This window comes from Sebastes umbrosus, chromosome 1 (genome assembly GCF_015220745.1).
Source record: "Sebastes umbrosus isolate fSebUmb1 chromosome 1, fSebUmb1.pri, whole genome shotgun sequence".
Classification (NCBI taxonomy): Eukaryota; Metazoa; Chordata; class Actinopteri; order Perciformes; family Sebastidae; genus Sebastes; species Sebastes umbrosus.
This window is the reverse complement of record NC_051269.1, coordinates 26206162-26233552: the sequence shown is the minus strand read 5'-3', so window position 1 is coordinate 26233552 and position 27391 is coordinate 26206162. Positions and strand designations below refer to the sequence as shown.

The 27391-nt window shown below is 39.7% G+C and overlaps 1 protein-coding gene across 1 annotated transcript; it reads left to right on the top strand.

Moving 5' to 3' along the window:
• The first annotated feature begins 1641 nt into the window (after window positions 1-1641).
• dstyk (dual serine/threonine and tyrosine protein kinase) lies at window positions 1642-25935 on the top strand. The gene is made up of 14 exons (XM_037777391.1): window positions 1642-3071; window positions 5345-5754; window positions 11302-11808; window positions 11982-12177; window positions 15492-15730; window positions 16224-16307; window positions 16402-16578; window positions 20132-20261; window positions 20795-20951; window positions 21868-22000; window positions 22110-22223; window positions 23215-23329; window positions 23619-23753; window positions 25316-25935. The coding sequence occupies exons 1-14, from the start codon at window positions 2864-2866 to the stop codon at window positions 25501-25503; spliced, it is 2793 nt and encodes a 930-aa protein (XP_037633319.1). The 5' UTR covers window positions 1642-2863; the 3' UTR covers window positions 25504-25935.
• The last annotated feature ends 1456 nt before the right edge of the window (window positions 25936-27391 follow it).

Below are 27391 nucleotides of genomic sequence, written 5' to 3'. Positions count from 1 at the left end.
TCACCAATTACAAGAATATGGGTTGGCAGAAATCCTCAAACCACCAGTGGGTGCATTTCAAGTTTCTTATTGTGTCTCTGTTCCAGGTTTTCCTACTACATACTAATAATACGCATATTCTTTCAGTGTTTAATATCCTATGTAGGATTTAATATTAGTTCAGACACAACTGGTGAGTGTTCCTCGGTCAGGACAGGATGAGCAGATTTAATACTTAGAGCCAATTGGCAGCAGCAATTAAATTCACACTTAATTTTGGAAAGATAAGACTTAGAAAAGAATAGCATCTAGACTAGAAGAAAAAAATGAAATAAAAGACTATTCAAAAGTAGGCCACACATTTAAGGTGTTGTTTATGTAATTCAGCATGTTGGCCAGAAGAGGGGGCTCATTAGTAGCATGTCCAAAACAGTCTACCTCAAAATGTACTTTGCTGAACAAATGTTTGTCAAGTAGATTGAAATATGTGCAAACATTTGTATTTATATAAAATCAAAAGGTTTTAGGGTTAGAGAAGGTGAAGCAGATCAACAAGTACACTGTATTCTGTGGGGAAAGCAGAGCACTAGATTTCCTCCACTCCACTGCACATGGTCAGTCTTCTTTGGGCCACAATTAGCCACAGAAATTACATTTACATGCTGATGGTGTATATAACCGACAAGAAGGACGTCTCTTGTTCCTTTTCCATACATGTTCATACACTGGAATTAATAATATGTGCTAACGAATTAGTCATTTCAGGGAACTAATTAGTAATTCAAGAGTACAGACGATACTAGTATTCTTTGTCCCCTAATGGAAGCCCATTATTGCAGGAAAAAAAACAAAAAGAAAAAGTTAAAATACATTTTTTTTTTAGGATAGCATTCCTATAAGTAGAAGGGTATAAATATATGTATGTAACAGTGACATTGCACTTAACTACAAAGGGATCCATCCACATCATACTGCACATTATTGATTAACCAAAAAACTATATTCCTACATTTCCCAGAGTGCAGTGCGTCATCCCGAACCCCGCCCCTTTCCTCTCCCTAAACTCTGCTTGTGCCAACTTTCTGTTTTACAGTGATTTGATTGCTCGGTCGCAGCTCTGTGTGTCGGTCCAACCGGACACCGGACACACCTCGCCCTGCACCACCACCAGACTCTCCTCTTCATTTTCCTCATCACCACCACCGAGAGAGAGAGAGAGAGAAAGCCTTTAGTTAGTAGTGTCGCCGTCGCTCTACTTCTTTCTGACTGTCCACTTGTTGGTATGATCATTCTCTTTTTCTTTCTTTCTTTCATTTTTTTTGTATTCTAAATGTTCGAAATAAATTTGGAAATGAAAAATATGAATTAGATTTTAATATCTCTCTCTCTCTCTCTCTCTCTCTCTCTCTCTCTCTCTCTCTATATATATATATATATATTATATATACTGTCTCATAAATGTCATATCTCATAATATTGACCCTGCCATGAGTATTTCATCATTACATCTATTTGTTGTTCTTTTCCTGGTGGATTTGGCCTACCATAAGAATGTTCATGAACTACAAAGTCATCCATCCACATACTGGACACTAGTATTGATTAACCAAAACAAACACTATTCCTACATTTCCCAGAGTGCAGTGCGTCATCCCGAACCCCGCCCCTTTCCTCTCCCTAAACTCTGCTTCTGTCAACTTTCTGTTTTACAGTGATTTGATTGCTTGGTCGCAGCTCTGTGAGTCGGTCCAACCGGACACCGGACACACCTCGCCCTGCACCACCACCACCACCAGACTCTCCTCTTCTTCATCTTCCTCACCACCGACAGACAGAAAGCCTGTAGTTAGTAGTGTCTTCGTCGCTCTCCAGGGTGGAAGATGTCCGCTGGCTCCTCCGGGCCACAGCCAGTTTAGGAAGATCTTTTTTCCTCACGGAGCCTCACCAGGAAAACAACAACATCTTTGTCATTTTAGAGGCACCTATCCCAGTTGGACCCCCTCTCTCTTTTAAGAGCTTTTTATGTCTGTGAAAGCGTTTCCTGGACTACTATCGTGGAGTTAACTAGCTATGTGTGCTGTGCCAGGCCAAGAAGAGGACGGACCGGAGCAGGAGATGTCTTCAGGCTAACAGCAGCAGCAGCAGCAGCAGCAGCTAACTCACTGTTATCTGGACCACAAACTCACATTATTTAGCACATTAGTCGGCTCTCCTTTGTTTTTAAGACACTCCTCTGTTCGCAGACGCTCAGTGTTAACTAGAAAGATGCAGAAATAGCGGTTACTTCTGTTAGCTTAACCGTTAAAATCGTTTTCAGCTTAACCGTTTAAATCGTTGTTAACCGTTAAAACCGTTGATAGCTTAACCGTTAAAACCGTTAAAATCTGTAGTCAACAGCAACGTTAATGTCATCTTGCACGCGTGGCTCAGTATTAAGCTAGTCAGCTTCAACACATCATAACAACACAAGCTATTAATGCCTAGCCTTTATATTCACTGACACAAAACACACAACAGGGACTGCATATTTGACTGAGTTTAAGATCTAACATAATAAAATAACATAAAATTTAAAAAAATAAATAACTATACAATATATAATCTCTTGTACACTACTGAAACAGAATGATTTATTTTGCATACACGTGTTAATAGTTTGTTAACGATGAGCAATGCATAATACATTTGTGTTATTGCTATTAATACACTAATGTTCATGTTGACTACAAGTGAAGGAATTATTTAACCTAGCAGGTGGGTGGACAAACGTGACTACTAACTAGCACGCAAAAGGAAAAGGAAAAGTGTTTGGTGTTTATTGGTACCTGTTCATCCTTATAATAAATCACAACGCAGGAGAAGACTGCAGCTCAACCTGTTGGCCATGGAGGGAAATGTACAACAACAACAACAACAGAAAATGACTCCTTTAGCTCGGGAACTGATGAGGACATTTAACAGCTACAACAAACAGACCATACAGCTCAAGAAGAACCTGAAGGAGACTAATGCCTTCTTCAGGGAAATAAGGCAAAATTACAGCAATGCTTGTGCATCGACCATGAGCTCGGAATCAGCTTCTTTTGAGGCAGGTAGGTCTGAACACACACGCAGCAAGCACCTGAATACATCCCTATGTGGTGCATACTAGATGTCACACTGTTTAAAGCATCCTATGTTATACTTCTGTATCAAAAAGAAAGAGGCAGGTAGGTCTGAACACACGCAAGCACCTCAATACATCCCTGTGTGGTGCATACTAGATGTCACACTGGTTTAACCATGTTTTTAAACATCCTATGTTATACTTCTGTATCAAAAAGAAAAAGGCAGGTAGGTCTGAACACACACAGCACCTGAATGCATCCCTGTGTGGTGCATGCTAGATGTCAGACCATGTTTAAAGCATCCCATGTTATACTTCTGTATCAAAAAGAAAGAGCTAACACGTTTCTGCTGCCAAGTGCTTTTTTTTCCACCAACACGTAGACTGAAAGTAAAGCATTAATCAGGGTTAAGGAAAACTAAAGAGATTAAGCCCCCCCCTACCAAAAGCATGAGTAGACTAAGTGCACCAAATATGCAGCGATCTCTGCACTCACAAGCTGGCCGAGAGTCTGGGATATCAGACACTCATTTTTCTAATTTGCATTAATTGTGCCTTGTGTGTGTGTGTGTGTTATATTTTCTTTTAGACCGTGGACATATTTTAGTACATTTGAATCAAACTTTAAAATGATCATACCCTACCCCCCCTTTGATATTGTATCACATTTCTTCATTACAACCATCCCAGATCAATGCTTTATAAATGTTTTTCACTGCTCCATATAGTCTGACATTTCATGAGTATTGTTTAAACACAAAGGAGTGATGATATTAGGGGTGTAAGAAAATATCGATACACATAAGTATCGTGATATTATTTTGTGCAATACTGTATGGATTATCCAAAACACTGTATTGATTTCTTTAAATTAACCGCTTAAAAATCCGATGACCCACCACTATTCCATCTTTTGGAGGTTGTAGTGGGCTCAGTTTTAAAGTTGGAGTGAAGAGAACCTAATGAATCCATTGGTACCAAGCATGTCATACTAGCTTGTCGAGAAGGGGCTAAATAACGCTCTAAAGCTACGCTAAATTTTGGGGAGGAAAAACTGGCATGTCTATTTTCAAAGGGGTCCCTTGACTTCTGACCTCCAGATATGTGAATGAAAATGGGTTCTATGGGTACCCACGAGTCTCCCCTTTACAGACATGCCCACTTTAATTAATAATTAATTAATTCCATGCAGTTTGGGGCAAAAACCATGCCGTTTTTTTTTTTTGCTTATTCTAAAATGGCTTATTTATGATTTCCTAAAATTAAATGTAAAACATCGCAATATATCGCCTTGCTTACAGTATCACAATATATTGAATTGTTACCCCTGTATCATGATCCGTATCATATCGCCAGATTCTTGCCAATACTCAGTCCTAGATGGTATACCGAAGAAATGTAATGTGTCACATCTGCGGTAGTGGCTCACTGGATCAGAGCTGGTGTCCTGTACACAGAGAAGGTCAAAATCATTTTCCTCGATGTCGAATGAACAACGTTAAGCCGAAGATTAGTCAAAATCAACAGAAAAAATGAGAACATAATGCTGCCCTTTCATGGGCAAAGCTGAACACATCTCTTCACCTTCTAAACTAGATTCATCTCACAGACGTGCATCACATGATGCAGAAAGATCATTCAATAGTTTTTGATGTGATATTTTGGTTGAGGTTGTGCATAGATCTGCACTAACTGCCTGTTTAGTCTTTCCACTGTGCGGGGGTGATGCGGTCAAATGCTAAGCACAGGTCTGTCTGAAACAATAAGCTTTAAAGTGTCACGTTAGGTCAAGGGGCAAATACCAGTAGGGGAATGCTAGATTAGAGTAACAGATACAGTAAAACCACATAAGATATGCTAGAAAGAAATGCACTAGTATATGAAGATAAAGTAGGCCATTGTTGCTCACTCTTCTCTTTGTTATATAACTGTTTTAGACTGTGACTCAGCATCACTGAGGATTATGTCTGATACCTTCAATAATAAGGTTGAATTGGTTCTTCTGTGTGTGTGCTCCACATCTTAGGGCTGGATCAGGAAATAATAGCCCAAGGAATAATTTTGGATTTAAAAAATGTAATTATTTTCAGAATATACAAAAGATCTCTGTTTGTTGATGGATACAAAGGATAATGTGTCATTAAATGTACTATCTCTGCTTACAAAGTTGAGCTCCAAAAAAGCTCGCTAATCAGGGTTGCTAAAGGTTACTGAGAAGATCCACTTCCCAACATCATATATCTCTTTTTGTTCCCCCAGGCCAGCTCAGCTGCATCTCTTTCCCTAGCCATGAGGAAGAGTTCCTGCGCAACACTGTGGGCGCTGCCCCGTACATCCTGGTACTGGGCCAGGACTGTGCTGCCCGATACCAGCTGCTCAACTGCCTTCTGGGGGAGAGGCTGCTGCCACTGGGCCCAGAGGCCGGCGAGGCTTGTGAAGGAGTCCATGGCACTGTCTGCAAGAGGCGGAAGCTATGTTTCACCCATGGGAGACAGACACGGCTCAGCTTGGCGCTACCTGGCCAATACGAGCTGGTGCACCAGCTGGCGGCTAACTGTGGCCGCTGGGACACAGTTCCCCGGGAAGACCTGGAGATCCATGAGGAATGTGAGGACCCGGCCCACAAACTAGCAGAGCTGGAGATCACCCTGCATCACCCACTGCTACAGGTAGGCTTTACATTTCAAATATATAAATAATAAATAAATATAAATATTTATATATATATATATATATATATATATATATATATATATATATATATATATATATAAAAATATATCAATTTCTAATAGTAATGACATTTAGAGCAAACATCCCGTTACATTGCTACCATTTACAACTAAATAAGTATGACCATCCCTGATAACATCTTATTAAACATCACCATCTCATAGTTATCATTCATATGTCATAATGTAAGTAACATGACCAGCAAGAGTCGCCGTTAGCTATCACATGTCTATCACTTGGTCCTCCATTTTCTTTGAACATGTCTGTGAATATCTCTTGACAAGAACATTATTTGACATAACAGTCATCCATTAGAAAATACTGATGATATAATAATGTAAAATTCTAATATGGTATTCTTTTGTCACATAACAACATTTTTAAAATGATGTTATGAACAGTTTACGGAACACTAATTGAGAAAAGTAATTTTATTCGCTAGTTTTTTGCAGTTTGATGTGAAAAGCGTCTGATTTTTCTGGTCACGTTGTGGTGTACTGGACATCAACATGAAAAAAAACAGTCCATTAGTTCTACCATTGATTTCAATCATGTGGCCCATCCCTAACTGTTTATTTATGTGTGATGGCATTTCCTCCTGTAGCCCTTAACAAAAGGTAAAGGCTCTCATCCTTGTCCCAGGCTTGAACTAGCCTTTGTGTTGACACATACTTTAGCTCACAAACGGATTACTGAGGAGAGCTGATTATTTCCTGTGTTGTTCAGTGTTTTACTTTACTTGATTTGTTGATACTGTTCAAAAATACATTCATCTACAGTCGCTGTTCTCCCGTTCAGGTTTGAGCACTTCTTAAAAACAGATTTGCAGGTTACTGTGAGGTTACGTGGAAAAAGGAAGAATTGTTGGGCACAGTGGAACAGTCATGCTGGTCTTCAGCCACTGCGACCTGAAAATCACAATATCTTGTGGGAGTGAATTGATTTAGCATGGTGTAAGGATTGTAGTCATTCCTTATCATGTGTGACACGTGGAAATTAGTCTTTAATCCTTTGGACCAAGGCCCCTTAGCGAGTATCTCACAGCCCCAGAAACTAGGCCTAGCTCTGCTTCAGGGCAGCCCACCCGCCCAGCCCCCTTACGTAATGCCACTGGTCTGGTGCGTTTCACATGACTAGGTCATGGTAAAAAATCCCAAACCCTTTGCTGTGATTAAGTTGCCATGGTTACAACTGAATTCTGGGACACTGGTTGTTCACGTCCTTGCAAAAAAACACTCTTGTTTTTTTTTAATAGTAATAAAAGTATTTTTTTTTGTTTTTTGTTTTGCGTGAGCTGTGCTTATAGATGCATGATTTCAATTTGAACTAATTTTGACACATTATACATATTATACACATAAATATGGCTGCAACTAATGATTATTTTCATTGGTTATTAATCCGTAGATTATTTTCTCGATTAATCTATTAGTTATTTGGTCTATAAAAAATGTTGATCAGTGTTTCCCAAAGCCCAGAAAATATTCACATTGAAGAAGCTGGAATCAGAAGATTTTACTTTTTTTTCTTAAAAAAATACTCAAACCGATTAATCGGTTATCACAATAGTTGGCAATTACTTTAATATTTGACAACTAATTGATTAATTGTTGCAGCTCAACACATAAACAAGGATCTTCAAAATATTTGTATGAGACAAAAACCCACCAGTCAGTGTGTCTAATTAGGGTTGTGGAGTAACTTTATTTGTGAGAACTTTATTAAGAGTTATTTTTTTAAACATTGTTTAGTTAAAACCCATGGTATGGAGTTTGCATGACCCTCTTCATTGTCTGTTGGTGATCAACAAATGTGTTGGTATAGTATAGTAGTATATTTAATATGGCTGTATATTTTTAAAACCTGAAAATATCAGTGTTGGAAGTTAAGCCATTCATTTCACACCATTGTTCATTTTCACATGTGACTGAGAGGTGTGGGCTCTGCAGTCCCTTATTTGGGTCAAAAAGTTTGTCCTACTTGAGAGGAGGCTTTAATAGCTACTAGTTATTATTTGTAGTAATAATTCAAACATGATAACAGAATGACCAATATTGATGTATATCCATGATCAAATAAAATTAAATAATCTACAATTTAAGTTAATATTTGAATATCATTTTGATAGTTATGAACATAGGTTTGTCACAAACTAAAGCAGTGTGCCTTTCCTCTTTAGGTTTCTGCTGAATGAATAAGAGATTAACGTGTTTAAGTTGGAGTAAACAAAGGCACAGAATCTCTCTGCTCACTGTGGTATTCACACACTCCTGCCATAATCACAGCAACCTGCTTTCGAGGCCAACTTGCTAATTATCCTTCTCTTCATCCCAGAGTTAACCCATGCTTCCCACCTCAACTTAAGCCCCCAGAGGACATAAAGGGTGCTATCGCCACGTTTCTAACATTCTTTTGAGGTACATATTCATTGCTGCATGAATTCACATAAGCAAGTCTGCTTGTTGACAATGGCCTGTGATATTAGCAGTCGCCCTTAAAATATGTAATTTCTTACATGGCCATTTGTCTTGACTGTGTTGCTTTGGTAGAACTGGCTCAGATGGTGACACTCCTTAAAGACATGAAAAACAAAAACTTCAGTATAGCCCACATACATTTTGTGAGGGGTTGTTGAAAACTGACTGCATTATATCAATTCAAACATTGTGTTGATTTTGATTGGTTGTGAACAAATGTTTGCAGGCGATCTTTGTTCCAAAGAGACTGCTCAGATGGGCTCTGCTCTTGTTTCTTGGAGACAGGACTGACTGTCTCCTTTGTGTAGCTGTTGGTCATTTTTGCCTCTTTTCTCTGGCTGTCTTTCCCCTCCGTCATGGTCTCTCTCTCTCTCAAGCCCTCTCCAAGACTATTTTTATGAAAGTCGTTATTTATCAAGGGTTAAGAAAACCTATTACTTGTCTCATTTTCCTGCCCTGTCGCAGGCATTCCCAAGACGCCCACAAATATTTATGTGCCATTAGGTGTTCAGAAATAGAAAGAGCATGTGATGTGTGTGGAAGTGTTTTTTTTCTTCCTGTTACAGTTGAAGCCGTTTAAACATCTTCTGGCATAAATTGGTTTGAAAACTGTGCCCCAATTGCCTTGAACATTCTATATAACAGAGATTATAGTTTTACTGTTAAGACTTTTTTTTCTGCATTTTGTGTCAAGAAGTTAAAGGGTCAGTTAATTTAAATTACATAAAACACATTATACATATAGACAAGTAAACCTGATTGTGTTTTCTAATGTTGGTAGTAAACATTACCTTGTGTCTAGACCGCGAACGTCTCAGATGCACATCAGCCACGTTTTTCACTTGCACGTCTAACGCAACCGATACTTTCTCATGTTAACCTATGCAGCTGTCAACACTGGCTCCGTGCAGGCTCGTTTCTCACGGGCTTCCAATGAGCGTCTCATGAGCATCTCATGGGCCTTATCCGATGAGAGGGTCGTACTGTAAAGGACAGAGGGTGTCGTATCATGTACAGATTGTAAAGCCCCCTAAGGCAAATTTGTGATTTTTGATTTTGGGCTATACAAATAAAATTGACTTGACTTGACGGGCGTAACCGCGACCTGAAGTGTTTATTTAGGCTTGAAGTCTATTTTTTTCTCTCGATAATACATGCAGAAACGCAAGGTTGATGGCCAATAAACACTACTACTTTACTACATTACTTCATATTTCAGTATTTTATCACAATTTTATCCTTTTAATTATTAAACTTTTAGCATTATTATCTTTATTTTATCATTATCTGACCTTGTTTTTTGATTGTATCGTTTCTGATGACATGTTTTCTCATTTATTGCTTTGTTTATTGATTCTCTTTTGAAAAGTGGTATACAAATAAAACATTTTTTCAAAGTCTCAAACTTTATCAGCTGCAGGAAGATTAATTGTTTAATGTGAGATAGTCATCAAGCGGTCAAAATAATAAGTGCAGGCCTTGCTTGGGCTCAGAGAAAACTGTAACCTGTTACAAGTGAATCATATGCATCAGTGTTGATGGAAAAATAGATCAGGAATACTCATATATCACAGGAAAACTGCACACTCCACAGAGTGGATGCTCTTTTGCTGCTTGACATTTTGAAATTCATGGACAAGAATGAACCGGTATAGACCATTGCTTCAGTGTCGTGTAAACCTACCCAGCACATTTTTATGACCTGAACAAGTTGTTCTTGTGTTTTTTTAACGTGCAATTACAGTTTGTTTGGAGACTTGAGGATAATGGAAACATGCTGTAAGCACACCGCTGACATGACTGTAATTTCACCTTTGAAGTTGTAATGGCAAACTTGTTAGCATGTAGTCACCTATTAACACATCCAGCAGATCCAGAGTAATGATTATCATTAACTTGAAGTCATGTTTCTGGCCACCTGGTGAATATAAGCCCGATATTCACTCACCCTTTAACACCTCTTTTGATCTCAATCATCTCCTGAGGGAAATATCCGGCTCTTTAGCTGCTAAATGCTCCACTATGTTCCCCAGCTAGTTGCTAGCTTTGCGTATCTGACGTTTGGTGTTGGACAGGTAGTGTAAAGTGGGTTTATCAGAACTTTTTCCACTGAAAACAGCTGTGTGCTGCAGCCAAAAATGACACTGAGACCAAACATGAGCGAGCGAACCAACAGTAAAGTTGTGGGCCGTAAAACAAAAATAATGAGCTGAAAGACACCACAAGAAGAGTTGAGTGGGTTGATAATTATCTGTGAGTTTGTCACCACAAGCAACATTTTTATTAGGGTTCAATCAATTGAAATATTTATTGCAATTAACTGCATGATTATCCATGATTAAATTGCGATTAAACACACATTTTTTATCTGATCAAAATGTGCCTTAAAGGGAGATTTGTGAAATATTTAACACCCTTATCAGTATGGGAGTGGGTAAATATGCCGCGTTATGCAAATCTATGTACTGTATTTATGTATTATTGGAAATCAATTAACCACACAAAACAATGACACATATTGTCCAGAAACCCTCCTAGGTTTTTATGCATTTAGCATAAAAAATTTGCTCAAATCATAACATGGCAAACTCAAGCCCAACAGGCAACAACAGCTGTTAGTGTGTCAGTGTGCTGACTTGATTTTGACTTGATAAAACTGTATGTGATTATCATAAAGTGGGCATGTCTGTAAAAGGGAGACTTTGACGGCCCTAATTTTTGTTTTTAAAATTAATGATTATAGCAGCTTTAAATTCCTTTTACCTGTATTTTTGGTTGTGTGGTAGATATTGCAGCAAAAATTTGGCAACTAAATCTAATGGTATCCTCCTAGTGGTGTCTGCATGGCTGGATTTCACAAGGAGTAAATGTGAAAATATGTTTGTTTTAGTTTGGTTGAACTGTCCATTTTCACAGAACCATATTTCCTAATAATTGCTTGTATATAAACCAGTTTGCTTGAAATGAAAGTAACTTTTTGTGTATTTTTTTGTGGTTTGTCATCAGGAAGCAAAGGTCATGGTGGTGCCTTGTCAGAGTGTACAGCCCATAGAAGATGCCCTGGATGACTGCAAACGCAGCGTGATCCCCATTATACTGTATGCCATCAACAAGGACTCCCTAAGCACAGAGCAGGTGGCTGAGCTCTGGAAGGTCAAAGAGATGCTCTCCTTTCCCATCTGTTTTATTCGTATCCCTGACACCATACCTGCAGCCTCCCCAGAACCCGGCCGCCGTGCGGAGAAGGAGAAGGAGAGGGAGAAGAGCGCCCTCTATAAGCAGCTGCTCTCCCTCGGCTTCCTTCATAGCCCAGTAGGAAACTGCCCCTGTGGAGCCCCTGCACAGATGCCCACCCCGGGTGCAAAGCCCCAGAGCGTGCTGGGTGAGACATTCGAAAGGCTGCATCGGTTGCTGGTGCCTTTTGTTCGCCTAGTGCTTCAAAACCAGCAGGTGGAGGCTGCCAACCTGCTTAATGGGGTTCATTGTCGCTGTCTAGATCTTTTCATCAACCAGGTCAGAGGATGATGCACTGTTCATCTGTATGTCTGTGATTGTTTTACTGCTTCATACTCATGACAGTTGTTACTACCTTTGCATGAACTGCTTGATCTCAGTCTGCTTTGACCCAGTATGCCCATTAAAAATCCCTATCAGACCTTTATCCGTTCTGCTTCCCTTCCCTGCAGGCCTTTGACATGCAGAGGGACCTGCAGATAACACCTCGCAGGCTGGAGTACACCCGAGAGAAAGAGGGGGAGCTCTTCACCTCCCTTATGGCCATCGCTAATCGCAAACAGGAAGAAATGAAGGAGATGATTGTGGAAACGCTCGGCTGTATGAAGGAGCAGCTGCTGGAGGATGCTGCCAACCTGGAGTTTACAGGTTAGTGAGTAAACACCCTGGATAAATGTCACAAGGCAGGCAGGGTTTCTCTTCTGTGCATTTGTCAAGATTTGATATTGTGTTATAAGTGGTGGATCGCACAAAGAATTACATGATAAAAATTTGTGTTTGAATAATGGAACCAATACATTTGCTCTTAAATTTTAACTTGTTTTAATAAAGATGTAAATTAACGACTGTTTAATCATTTTATAGAGATAAGAGGAATTGCAGTGTTGTGATGATTTTAAAGTCTTATCAAGCTTGTTTGTATCAAAATAGTGGCTGGTCTAGTCCAGGTAGATATTATCTAAAAGCTACAAAAACAAAAGTAGGGAAGTAAAACTAATGTTTTACAGTGTGCAAACAAGGGCTTGATAGAATATTACTGTAAAGATCACTAAATCACAAAATTATTATTATTTTGTACTTTGCCCATCGCAATCTTTTTATCTGTGTACTTCGTAATTAGCTCTGAATTTGAAACAGTATATACTAAAACATTACTAATGTATTTACAATGTATTTGATTTTAATGGATATTTGCACAGTTTGACATTATCAGCAGTTAGTTTATCACGTGCTGTGGTTTTCACCTATGGTGTGCGGTCAGCAAAGATGATGTATACATTTCTGTGAGGTTGCTGTCAAACTTTGTATCACCTATTACACTTCTGGGTAGAAATATATACATGCTTTTAGTAAATAAGAACCATTAAGTTATGTTTAGTTTGTGAAAAGGCCATAGTCTTTATGGTCATATGGTAATTTGTGACAATGTGTTTGTATTCAGGGCTGCATGGTGGTGCAGTGGTTAGCACTGTCACCTCACAGCAAGAGGGTTGCAGGTTCAAACCTGGCTTGGAGCCCTTCTGTGTGGAGTTTGCATGTTCTCCCCGTGTTAGCGTGGGTTTTCTCCGGGGTTCTCCGGTTTCCTCCCACAGTCCAAAGACATGCAGGTTAATTGTTGACTCTAAATTGCCCGTATAGGTGTGAATGTGAGTGTGAATGGTTGTCTGTCTCTATGTGTCAGCCCTGTGATAGTCTGGCGACCTCTCCAGGCTGTACCCCGCCTTCGCCCAATGTCAGCTGGGATCGGCTCCAGCCCCCCGCATTCCTTAGTAGGATAAGCGGTTACAGGTAATGAATGGATGTATGTTTAGATTTTACTGTGAAAAAGGAGATTTTCTCTTCAGACAAAAGTCACAGGCAAAACTCAAAGGAGTTGTTGCAAATTAGATATCTCTTTTTTCCAAAACTCCATTATAACCTTTCAGCATATTGTAATTCAAGTGTTCTGAGAGATAACTAGACTTCTGCACCCCATCATGGCTCTGTTTTCAGGCTTAAGACTTCAGCCTTAATTGATGGATAATAGCAGTTCTCTACTCTTTTGAAAGCATACTCTCTGGTTACATAATATCCTTATTTAAGATTCCAGGAAGTGGAAGTAACCTTGACTCTGTGGGTTCACATTGATTACTCAAGAATGAGTAAAACTTGTTTATCTTGCCCTCAAATCTTCAACTTAATGAAAATGTATTATTTCTCTGTTAAAGAAGATGGCTGTACCCATTCCGATGATTTTATTTGATCCATTCTCATTCTTTATCCATTTGATCCATTATCATCCTCTTAGATTTGTGATACTGTGTATGCGTCTCTGAGGGAGACAAAACACACAACTGACTTGTCTTAATTGGTTTTAGTTTTGCACTGTCTGACTCAGCAGTTGTGAGCAGCTGAGAAAAGCCTTTTATTGGTTACTGAATTCTGCTTTCTTCCGGTCTCCCTTCCTGGGATATTTCCAAGAAGCAGGTTTATCTGGATAACTTTGCTGAGTAAAGCCCAACACAGGTATTTTAACATCGGAGCCTGCTCCAGAATTAGTTATGAAAATCAGTCGACCCTTATTCAGGAAACTAGCCATATGCAAACAGAAGGTTTAAACAGACTTGTCTCACACTCTGGCACTGTGAGACACAATGTTGAGATCATTCTGGAGATGTGAAACTAGCTCTGACGTAAAGGATTAAAGTTGCCCTGTATAAACAAACATAGTTTCTGTTTACATTCAGTATTACTCCCTAAAACCAAAAATGTGTTGTGTGTATCCTTCAGGTCTAACAACAATATTGAATCCCTTTTCTTCCGATTATTTGAAACATTTAAACCTGCATTGTTTCCATCCATGTTAACATGCTAGCAGTCCTTCTTCCTGCCTTTACTGGTGCATTGCTGCATCTCTCTCACCTGTAATTCACATGAATAGTATGAAACCATTTCAAAACAGGGACCCAAACATTAAAAATCACTGCTCAATAGCAATACTAGTGGTCAAAAACTCCACAAGTTATACCATGGTGTGAAAACTTGATTCTGATTCGCTGCAGGGTGTCCATTATTCCTTATCCTTATTCCTTATGATTCAAAATCAGTAACATTGCGTACGGTTGAAAAACAGTAAGTTTAAATTGACATTATGTCTAACAACAAGAGAAGCTAAGACTAGCTCTCTAAAGACACGGTCACACATGCACGAAATCAACATTCGCCTCCCGTTCACTTCCATTTTATGCAAACGAAGAGGCGAAAAAACATTCCCTTCCAGTGGTGAAGCAAATTCGCAATTCAACTTAATGCAAATACAGACCCTCTCTGACTCGCCGCAACACTCCCACCATGCACTGGGAGACTGCTTCTCCTGCTTTCCATAGGAAATTAATGGAAAGCGTTGAGACGCCCCTCCGTCACCGGATCTGGTGGAAATGCGCCGTCAGCGTAAAAGTTTCATCTCTGAAATGCTTCACTGATGTTATAGCTCGCTAGAGCCTCAAATCCCAGTTAATCATCTCAAAGCCGTGCCATGAAATTTCACATCCTGCAACAAATCCCACCTTCAGGAAGGTTCTAATGTTTAGTTTTTGTTGAAACTGTTTTAGAGAGCTGTTGATTCAACTGGGTGGTCACTTTGGAGGCTGCAGTTTGTGGTGCTGTTGAACTGTGTTACATTATACAGAGAGGCTTTTGTCCACCCCTTTCATACCAAAGAGGGTTGGCTAAATGACAGAAACACCTCTCTGTATAATTTTAAACCACACAGTGCTATAAGAAGCTAACTGGGATAAACAGGTTTCTGTAGAATACACTGAATCTACCACAACCCTCCAGAGACACTTTGTGTGTCCGCATGTTCAACATCAAGACTGTCTCATACTAATATGTGACAGCATTAGTTCATTAGGATTTATCTGTGCTTGTTGGTTACAGACACCACGCATTAACTTCACAACCTATTTTTCTTTCAACTGCAGACATCATTGTAACAACTAATGGAGACCCCGTTACGTCGAAGGAGATCAAATCTTGCATCCACCAGATCCAGGAGCTGATAGTGGTTCGTTTGAATCAGGCCGTGGCGAATAAGCTTATCAGCTCTGTGGACTATCTGAGGGAGAGCTTTGTAGGAACTCTGGAGCGATGTCTCGACAGTCTGGAGAAGTCAACCATGGAATCTTCTGTCCACAATATCACTTCCAATCACCTCAAACAGGTGGGCAGTCGTTTGTAAAAAGACAGGAACCTTATTAAGTTTGCTTGTCAAGAATGTTAAGGGTGAAGATGCTTGAATGTGAGCAGTATGATCAGATTTATTTATCTCTTGATAATAATAAACTGTATTGTTTTGTTAAGAATTCTTAAGAAGTGTTAAAGGTGATTTCCATGGAAAAGAAAGCTGGAAACTTGATTGAGGCTCCAATATGACAAATGTCAGCAATCGGATTCAAAATGTTTAGACGGGGAACATTTGGGGGTTAGAACTTGAATTAGAAACTGATGGTTTTGTTAAACATGTCAGACACCAGCCCTGTTCTCTGTCTACTGTCCATTTAACCATTTAAAGTGTGAACTAACAGAAGGTTTGTAGAAAAGCCAGTTGACATTTTATGCAGTGTAACAGGCCTCTAGACTTACAGATGACATTTACTGATATCTTTAGATGTGGATTTTGCTGCATATTTACTCCCTCTTCTCATCTGCCACAGTTATTAAATGCTGCCTATCACGTAGAGGTCACATTTCATTCAGGATCCTCTGTCTCAAGAGTCTTCTGGGAGCAAATCAAACAGGTCAGTGTCTAATAAATTCAGCGGTAAGAGTTTCAAACCGCATGGTGAATGGTGACTTCTGAAGAAGTGTTCTTACTCTGTGTCCTTCTCCTAGATAATCCACAGGATAACGTTTGTGAACCCTCCTGCCATCACTCCAGAGTGGAAGCGGAAAGTGGCCCAGGACGCCATAGAAAGTCTCAGCGCTGCCAAACTGGCCAGAAGCATCTGCTCCCAGTTCAGAACCAGACTCAACAGCTCCCATGAGGCCTTTGCAGCATCTCTGCGCCAGGTGAACTTTCACTGACCATACTGTATACTTAAAGTCTCTCACAGTCTGATGTTTCCATCTAAAAATAATTTTCACTACCATCAAACCACTAGTGGATGCAAAGTCAGGCTCTGTCAGATGAAATCTTCTCCTCCTGAGCTGCTGACAGACCTATCCATGCTGATCATTTTTTAAAATATGCAAAAAAAATCTACACTACCACTTTCTTAAGAGGACCTGCCTAATGCATAATTAAAACTACTAATGGCATTATTTTATAAATCAAAGCAAATATTGAAATAAAAATACAATAATGTATTTCCTACTCATTTGAATTGTGTGTTTTTATGCAAATAACCACTATAGATGACAATAACAAAGTAAGAGGATAACTTTTCAATTTTTTGACAGTTTTCACTGACTTCTGGGTGGTTGAAGTTATTTTTCGGGACATGGTGAGAAAAGTTAGTCTGGAGCCTTGCCTGTATGTACTCTTTTTCCATCCGACAATTTATCAGGAATCGATAAGGGAATCGTTAAAGAATCGGTTTGATAAGAAGAATTGATTTTTGAATCGTTATCGATAAATTCTCGTGAATTCCCAGCCCTAATAGCCAGTGTGAGATACTGTAGCTCTGAAAAGTGGAGGAAAAACAGGGCTTTGTACAATGGTGACAACAAATAAGTGCATGCAGCTGAGATGGAGGACAAGCAGTCCTAAATGTGGCAAGAACCTATTCCTAATATAACATGACCTCCACCCTAATCGAGAAAGACGGGGAGAATTCACACCAGGAGAGCATGAGATGGCTAATTTGCACAAAGCGTTGGCTGATTAGCATTAGCTGTTGTTTTGACCTGAGCTGTTTTCTTCAACCTTGGACATACTTTGAGGCTCTGCGTCGGTCTGGTTGGTGGTTTGAACCCCGGCTCCTCCAGTCTACATGTCGAAGTGTCCTTGGGCAAGATAATGAACCCCAAATTGCTCCCAAAGGCTGTGCAATCGGTGTGTGAGTGAGTATTTACATTAGATCCTGATGGCATGGCAGCCTCTGCCATCAGTATATGAATGTGTGTGTGAATGGGTGAATGCTGACATGTAGTGTAAAGCGATTTGAGTGGTCGGAAGACTAGAAAGGCGCTATATAAATCTAAGTCCATTTACCATTTACCATATTTCAGTTGGTAGCGGTAATGCACTAATGCAAGACTAATTCAATAAATGTGGGTAACAGCGGATGTCCTCGCCCAACCTCTCTTCAAAATAAGCATCTACTTTGTCGTCTTCTTCGTCTTCACAACTTTTGTGCCGTACACGGACATTCACAAAGGGTTTGCGCGGACCCTCACAGACATGGCGGATGACAACATTTATGTCACGCAGACCAAAGCAGACGCGGAATTTATGTATTGGCCTTTACCCAGTTCTCAACCAAAGAGTGTGTAAGAGCTGACATCATTTGTGTGACATCAATCACCTGACCAGAATAAACGATTTGTGTGAACTCCCCTTTGCACCTACTGTAGCTGTGGCTTGTGGGGACCACTGAGTGCTGGTAACTGACCAGTAAGAGCACTCTTATTTTTCTGAATGCACTTTCAAAAGACATTTATTGACAAATTGTGTGACAGCTCGATAATGTCTTTCGTTACATCTCTAGACAGCTTTTATTGACTCTCAGGCCATGCACAGCTCGTGGTTCAGCAATTTATTCCTCTCCACTTGAATTGCTTTGCCTTTTAAGTCCCAATGTGCAAATAGCTGCGGCTCTGTCCTTGAAGTCCCTGACAAATAAGTTCCAGTGAAATTGCTCTGATGATAATTTTCACATGACAGACAGTGTGGGTCACATCACTGACTACATTTCCACGCTTGCGACCATGAATTATAGAGATAGAAATTCTGGTCTTCAATGTGTTGGTATGCAATTGGATATGGTGGAGGTATGAACGGAAATGCAAAGTGTGCTGTAAAGGCAAAGTATTGATCATTATCACAGGAAAGTAAAGCCTTCCTGGTCACTCAGGAATTTAAAAGAAAGGTCCTTTTTTTGTCCCGAAAAGAATACATGACAAAGACACTCGGCTCTTATTCTGATCCCCTGAGTTGCAACAATGTGATGATAAGTGCCTGATAGTGAGTGGAGTATGTCTGGTTTGGTAGCAACAGACTTTAACCTTTTTTTTTCTCTGGCTCAGTCTCCTACTGCACATAAGATATTCTGGGTCCCAGTAGTAACTCAGTTTATTGCAAAGCATATCACAGCTTGCTGCATACAAACTGTTTATAGTATTTCTGCTACATGGCATCAGATCCAAACACTTGTTTTGGCTGTTGTATGAAAAAAAACATGCTAATGTGAGAGCAGACTTGTTGAAATTCAGTTCATATCAAACACAAGACACATTGACACATTAAGCCGTCTACGCTTGATCAGTGGTAAAATCGCTCTGTGCTGGGTGTGCCATTGTTTTCCTATGGGGAGAGCGGTGTTGCCTGACTAGGCGGATGCGCTATTCTTGGTGTGGCGCACATCTCACAATCGCCACCGATCGCTGCGCTCAAAGATAAAATTATTTCAACTTTGACCTTGTTGCTGCTGACCTTTCAAAGTGCAACCAATGAGAACAGCTGCAACTGCTTTAGGCAACTTTTTGTGTCATGTTAATATCTCAGAAGCTTTCCTAATGCACCTTTTGACAACCTTAGGCCTCTATCGTATAGTGAACAGTACATACATTTCATCCATTATTCTTAGTTGATGATTGTATGTTTATGCAAAGTTGCCCAACGTTAGAAATATGGGTGAACTCAGCATACTTAACCAAGCAAACGAGTGAATAAAATAAGTAATAATATAAACCGAATTATCAGTGAACAGACTTACGATGGCTACTAAATTACAGTTTTCAGGCCATCAATATTTTATCTGATTGTGATGGAAGGTATTTAACTCTCATCATCATCGTTAGACAAAAGAACACAATGTTTAGATGTTGATTATTAAAAAAAAAAAAAAAAGTCGCCGACAACAGACACATGGTGACTCAATCTAATGAATGCTGTTGCCGACTAGTTAGCAAACTTTACATTATATCCATTCTTATGTTGACTTTAAAGGTCCAGCTGATCACAAAGCAAACATCAGTGATGAGAACTCAACCTTGTACCGTCACCCTCTGGTTAAAAATAAAAATGAAATGCATCAAGGAGTAACTCTGTGTTGGCCAGGAACTCTGCATAAACCAGTCTGACAAATGACTACATCGCCACAGAGGTCAAGGCAACTGGCCTGTAGTCACTGAGGGTGGTCGTCCTCAGCAACAGTCTCCATGGTGATGGCACCTCCTGACGTTCTAGTGATGTAGTTTAAAAAAAGAGGACAAAATTATATGTAACGGTGGACCAAGAAAACACAATTCAAACACAGTTTTTTAAAAGTAAAAGTAAGGCTCATTAGACGTTCCTTCAAAAGTTTCAAGTCTGCTAAATAGCTGCTAAATAAAACCGGTCATTTAGTAACTGTTCTTAATGCTAACCATGAGATGTTATGTCATGTGTTGGTGTTTGTAGCTGGAGGAAGGGCACACGGGTCGTCTGGAGCGCACTGAGGATCTATGGCTGCGTGTGAGGAAGGACCACGCCCCGCGGCTGGCCCGCCTTTCTCTAGAGAGCCGCTCCCTCAGGGATGTGCTGCTGCATGGTGAGTCACCACCTAATCCGCCGATTGTTCTCACTCATAAAGTGAAAACTCACAATCTTGAATAAGTATGTGTGTCTGGTATGATTTTGTTTTTTTTTTCAACAAAAAATTCAATTACCAAATTAAAACGTCTTAGAAATGTCCTACTCCTCCTCTCTCATTGAAAAATCTAGAATCTATGAATGACAATTATTGTTCATTTCACAAGATGTCTCCTTCTTTACTTTAAAGTCTTAAACTCAGATTTAAGCACAAAGAAACTTTTCCCCTTCTGCAGACAAATGTGAAAACAGCCTTCTAGTGTCAAACTCTGCACATCATTCTGCACAGTGAAGCCCAAACATCCAAGTGAAGAAACAATAAGCAAAACACATTTCTGACTTTAAGAACACCTAATTTAGAGAGACAATACTCACTTAATTGAGGTAAATACATTCAGACAGTCCAACCCAGCTAATGTATAATACAAATTTGCAAACCCATCTTTTTCCTATTTTGAGGTAAAGAAAAATGACTACATTGTTTTCTGACAGGCAAGCCAAAACTCGGGCGAGAGTTGGGTCGGGGTCAGTACGGAGTTGTGTACTTGTGTGACAGTTGGGGTGGACGCTACCCGTGTGCCTTAAAGTCCGTGATACCGCCTGATGATAAACACTGGAACGACCTGGCTTTGGAGTTTCACTACACAAGGTGAGTTAGTGAGAGTGAGTGTAAAAAGATCGCACACACAGACAGACTTGTAAAGACAGCTGCTTTGGCGTGATCTCAGCGGCAATCCCGTTTGTCTTGGGGCTATTTCAATTCTTCACACCAAACCGCTGCAGGTACAAAACCCAGTGCTTCTCACAGCTGGCAGTGCATTTTACTGACACTCAACAGGTATGCATGGGAAATTTCAAATGGCTTGAGCAGTTTCTGAAGCAGAAGCATTCATCAAGAGCAGAACTATTTCATTGGACTTGACAGTTTCCTTGTTATAAAGGCCAAACTCCACCCAGTATATAAAATAAACAAAGCCTTGAGGCTATTTTGTGCACACGTCAGCATGTTGAAGGTGTCAAATCAAGGAATGCAGGACGTTGTAACAAAAACTGCCTTAGGCTCTGATCAGACGGAGCATGTTTTGCAGGTGGGAAACGCGAGGCGCGCAGCACTGCCTTTTTGTTGCCCGATCAGACAGAGCGTTTTTTTTTTCTTTCAGTTTGCTGCATCTTTTTTATTACCAGCCAGTGCTTAGCTTAACACAAACCATACCTAATAGTTAATAGCAGGCTACAGTTTAAATGAATGAAAACAACTTACCCAAAATCTCAAGTACTGCACTAACTTGCCTCCAGGCCTGCTGTTTTCTGTTCAGATCATGGTAACTATGGTTGGTAAAGTCATCTGGGTATCCAGCAAAAGTGATGAGATAATGAGAAAAAACACTAATGACGTTGGCTGCTCTGAGTAGGGTGACCAGATCCCAACAATGTGGGACAAAGAGGGACACAAGACTTACATCAATGTACTGTGACTTCAAGTTAACAAAAAGTGATTATTTTATGATTGTATGACTAATATGTTTAATTTTCCACCCCTCTCCTTTGGATGTGTGTTGCTGCAGGTCCCTGCCGAAGCATGAGCGGCTTGTCGACCTGCATGGCTCTGTGATCGATCACACCTACGGCAGCGGCACCGGCATCGCTGTGCTGCTCATCATGGAGCGGCTGCACAGAGACCTCTATACAGGCTTGAAGGTGACTTGATAATGCAGAGATTGGAAAAAGAGATGTATTATTCTTTTATAGGTAAAATCTCACTCGTTACTTCCAGTTAAGACTCCTTTTCTCTCTCCATCTCTACCAGGCTGGTTTATCACTGAGGGAGAGACTTCTGATTGCTCTGGATGTGGTGGAGGGGATCCGCTTCCTGCACGGTCAGGGCCTCTTGCACAGAGACATAAAGCTAAAAAATGTTCTGGTGAGTTCAGACCAACTAATAGTTCAGCAAACAAATAGAGTCTGGTGTTTTTAAGGTGTTTTCTATGCGTGTGTGTGAGTGTTTGTCTTTATAAGTAGTAGCTATATAACACTTCAGGGATGCACTATAGAGAGGTACAGGAGTCCTAAAACCCAGAAATGAGTTAGCTAGCATTTTAGCACTTCCGGTTCCCTAGTCTGGAAGTCAATGGGTTTTTTGAATAGGTTTTTATTTATATTTAGAAGCCTGAAATAAGTTCTGTTGTTAACACAAACTTAAGAGATTTTGAAGGTTTGTTCTACAATATAAAATACATCAATAAAAAGGTTTTGAAACCTTTATGTGTCTTAAAAAAGGCGGTTGCTAACAAGTGGCTAAATGAGACTACTAAACGTTCATCACGCCGACTCGTCCATCTTACTCGCGTTCATGCGACCGTTGTGTAGTTTGTTTATAGCCTAATGTTAGCTTTTTACTTCTGCCGATTGCATTCACACTTCAAAAATTCATAAAAGTGGTGTTCATTTGTGGAGATTATCTTGCTGAACAAAATGTGTAAGTATCATAAACATGTCTTTGCCACAGAGCTTATTTTCTGCAATAATCCAAAACCCCATTGGCTTTTTGTCGAGGTAACCAGTGCGATTGCTAACTTCCAGGTTGGCCTCAAGGCCTATTAAAAGAGGTTGGGACACGGGTCTTGGGGTATAACATATGTGCAGTGTAACTGGAGCTGCAGTCGTGCATTGCGATTGGCTGAAGTTCGGCGAGTGCAGACCAGATTTTACTGCGCATGTGTTGTAACCCAAAGATATGACATGTTGATGACGCTTTACTTTGGTGGGGTCACGAGAGATTTAAAGGCAACCCAAATTATTCTTCAGTTTCATGCGTAACCAGGTCTTAATGCCACAATGGCCCTTGAATTTTTCTTGTAACTAGACTTAAAATGAAAGCTGATTGTTAAAGCTGTTCCTCATCTCTTTTCCAGCTGGACAAACAAAATCGTGCAAAGATCACTGATCTGGGTTTCTGTAAACCAGAGGCCATGATGTCTGGCAGCATCGTTGGAACCCCCATCCACATGGCTCCAGAGCTTTTTACAGGTACGATTACTGAGCAGTCACACGGTTCATTATTTCATCATGAAGCAACTCCTGAGGTATAATTTCTAACTGTTTAATTCAACCAGAACTGTCTGAACAAGCAGCTACTAGTGGCTCACAGAGGAGATCCCTCTTATATGACCTTTTACATACTCAATGTTATCAGAACTGGGATTTGTCATCTCATCTTATGTCAAAACTGATACCTAATTGTGCAGGAATGCTATATATACTGTATATATCGGCCTTTTTTAAGATTTCCTCTCCATTGTGACCCTTCTCCTAACAGGAAAGTATGATAACTCTGTTGATGTTTACGCCTTCGGGATCCTTTTCTGGTACCTCTGCACTGGTTCAGTAAAACTCCCAGAAGCCTTTGAGAAATGCTCCAGTAAGGACCAACTCTGGAATAACGTTAAAAAAGGTAAACAACGCTTTCACACCTGCAGTTTAGTTTGTTTGGTCTGCATCAATGAAAACAGATTTTGTTGCTGACTCTTAACAAACAATCCCAGAACAGTAAACATGACTTTATACAAACTGACGGGAACTCATTGATTGAACAATCAAATCGTATTCCTGTGATATGCTTCTAATGCATTTATTTATATTCTCTGGTGTCACAGATCCAAGAGGAAATTACTTATTATGAGCATTAGTCGAGACCTCATGTTATGAATTATGACAAGTGAGAAGAAGAAGAATGAGACCGAATGAAAAAGAGGCATCTCATAATATCACGGGGAGATTACTGGGGGAAGTACACAGAGTGAGACGCACTGCAGTTTCTTTCTTTCTTTTTTACAAAGAATGTTTTGCTTTTCATCTCGTTAATACAGACCAAACATATAAATGTGTGTCAGTGAGGTACATAACACTTTGGTACAACTCCAAGAGTTCTAGTAGTGTCTGATGGGTTTTATAAGCATTTTCGACACACTGCTGTTTCAACTGGTGAAATGCATGCTATTACCATGGTTACCAAATTATTTGCATAAATATAAACATCGCTCATACATTCATTTTAAAGGAACACTTCACCCACAAAATCTGTTACCTTGAATTCTTGAAGAAACCTTTCTTGCATGCCTCCATGGTCAATGAAGAATCAAAAAACGAAGAAATGTCTTGATGAGGTGAAGTAAATGGCGACCACAACGTTTAACAACAGCAAAACTATATGAAAACATCGGTTTACAGTCTCTCACAGAACTTGTGCAGTATAATCCAAGTTTTATTTATCCAGTCGTATGGTCACTACTTCCCAAACACATGCATCTTCGCTAAAACCTTACTATTTAAAACACTTCCACATAAACAGTCTAACGCTTGCACAGGCGCGCTACTCGTCCGTGTGTTTTAAATTGTGAGGTTTTAGCAGAGATGCATGTGTTTGGGAAGTAGTGAGGGTAAATTAGACTTGGATTACACTGCAGGAGTTGTGTGAGAGTTTGTAAACGGATGTTTTGTTAAACGTTGCGGCCCGCATTTACTTCAATTCATCAAGACTTTTCTCTGTTTTGTGATTCACCGTGGAGGCATGCAAGAAGAAAAAATGTTTTCTTCGAGCATTCAAGTAACACGAGCTGAGTAATTTATACAAAAATGGTCATTCTGTGGGTGAAGTATTCCTTTTAAGATTGCATCCTTGACAGTTCATGGCCAGGAGATGGATTTTAATAGTAGTTTAGCTTTGAATTCATGTTAAAATCACATGTTTACTGTCAAACAATCTTGTGGTTGGTCGCACCTGAGTTGGTTTGAACCAAACAAACCAGGTCAGCTGTTAAAGCACCATAACTGTTGTCTCTATGACATAGGTGCCAAATCACAACCTCAAACATAATCAACCTGAGGCCGATGTACAAATGAAAAACCTTCCCTCAGAACATCTCAGTCTTCAAAGATGAAGCCTTGATGTTCACTATCTGAGGTCTATCTGTTTGTTTCTGTCTGTCGGCTCACTCGTGTCCATATCGTCTCCAGGAGCCAGACCCGAGCGGTTGCCCACTTTCGATGAGGAATGCTGGCAGCTGATGGAGGCCTGCTGGAACGGGGACCCTTCCCAGAGGCCCATGCTCGGTATTGTGGAGCCCAGCCTGCAAAGCATCATGGTCCGGCTCTGTAACTGCGGCTCAGAACAGAAAAGCAGCAGCCTCGAGGACTCAAACTGAAAACACTCCAGACAAACTAACACTCGCGTGACAGGGATTCTGATCAGGAAAGTATTTCTCTTGTATTTATGAAAGACGGAGATAAACAGGTGACCGATGAATAATGTTCGAGCTGCACTCCTTTGTTGGATTTACATTATTTATGAGGAGTTGATACAGTCCAGAAGTTTGCAAATATGTGTGTTTTATTTGTTTGTGCTTTGTGTATTTGTATACAAACTCTACAACATGCTTTTGTCGTAGTTGCCACGCTAATTGCTACTTTGTCATAGAATTGTTACTAGATGCAAATGTTTTAAAAAGTAGTCCATTCCCAGTGTTATGAAAAAAATATAAATATATAAAAGATTAATTTTAGATTGTATTTAAACTGAACATGTCTGCATCTATACAAACACATTTTTTTTAATAAAATGATCTGTTACAACACGATAAAGTCATAAGCAGTTTATTACTAATGATTTTGGCTGAATTTAGAAAGTTTTAACATTGTTCTTGTGAATCGGTGGTTTCTCACCTTTTTGGCTTGTGACTCTTTAAAGGTACAGTGTGTACGATTTGGCGGCATCTAGTGGTGTGGTTGCAGATTGCAGCAACTGATTACCCCTCTGATCACTTCTCCCTTTCCTGCGGTAATATTCAGAGGCCATCCTTACCATAATAACACTACTTTAGGAGCAACGGAAGTCAGACGGCAGCTGGCGGTGCCACGGTTTTACACTCTGCAGTTTCACAAGTGTGTTGAAGAACTACAGTGGCCTTCTGGTAACGTAAAAACACGCAAGGCTCTCGCCAGTGTTTAGTTTGTCCTTTCTGGGCTACTGTGGAAACATGGCGGAGCAACATGGCAGTACAGCTAACGAAAACACTACAATTCTTAGTTTCAGGTGATTATACACTAATGAAAACATAGTTATGAATATTATATTCCATTTCCGCAAATAGAATAAATGCAATAGAAATGTTGCACACTGTTCCTTTAAAATAAACAAATGTCTACTTGCATGTGTCCACAGATTGTCACCTTTTCAAACAATACGTTTATTTCCCCCCCTCGTTATCACTGATTAATTTTTAGACACCTAAAGATATCTAATTCTTCAGTAATTCATGAGAAAAAAAAGCCCAAATTAGAAAAAATAAACAAAGTTTTGACCCGCAGAATGATGTTTTGTTTTTTTTCTGCTTTACTACCCTGTACTGTAAATCGTATTGTGTCCCCTCAGATTTCAGAATCACTGCTCTAAATTATAAAACTCTGTAGCAACACAAGTAGAAACATTTTGTTTTGAAAGAAATACTGCATAATTTGTATCCTAACATGCCCATATGGACATCGGTGTGTCTCAGTGTGATGGCAAATCTGGAGAATTTGAAGCCTCTACTTCAATGTAAGTAAGAACAGTTTTTCTACTGTTACATCTAGTGTTGAAACTTTATTATTAGATTATTCTTGTAAACAATTGTTAATTAAATATTAAGAATTCTTAATGTTTTATTACTTATTTATCAAGTTGACATATAAGGACTAGTTGACTACTCAAAGACAACACACACTGCTAATGCTTTGTGAAAGCAATGTTTAATGAAATCTTTGTGTTTCCATTTCAGAACCAGTCGGAGCTCAGGACAAAAGATAAATGACTGGTTGTGACGATGCTCCTCAGCATGAGGTTGACACCGGTGAGCAGCTTTAGCACCACCTAGTGAGTTTTCTATGCCTCATCTCTGTCCTTAGTTATAAATGTCTTGAAGTAATGTAAGCAGATTGTTGTTAGGACACACGTAAAAAAAAAAAACAGTTTCTTATGACAGATTTATGATGATTAGAAAAGTTTTGATCCGTGTCATTCGAAGATGAATACTGAAACTATAAAGCATCAGATAA

Coding starts and splice junctions, on each gene's coding strand:
- dstyk (XM_037777391.1), top strand. CDS start 2,864: ATGGAGGGAAATGTACAACAACAACAACAACAGAAAATGACTCCTTTA. Junction 16,579..20,131: donor TTGCAGCATCTCTGCGCCAG/GTGAACTTTCAC, acceptor TGGTGTTTGTAG/CTGGAGGAAGGGCACACGGG. Junction 22,224..23,214: donor TAAAGCTAAAAAATGTTCTG/GTGAGTTCAGAC, acceptor TCTCTTTTCCAG/CTGGACAAACAAAATCGTGC.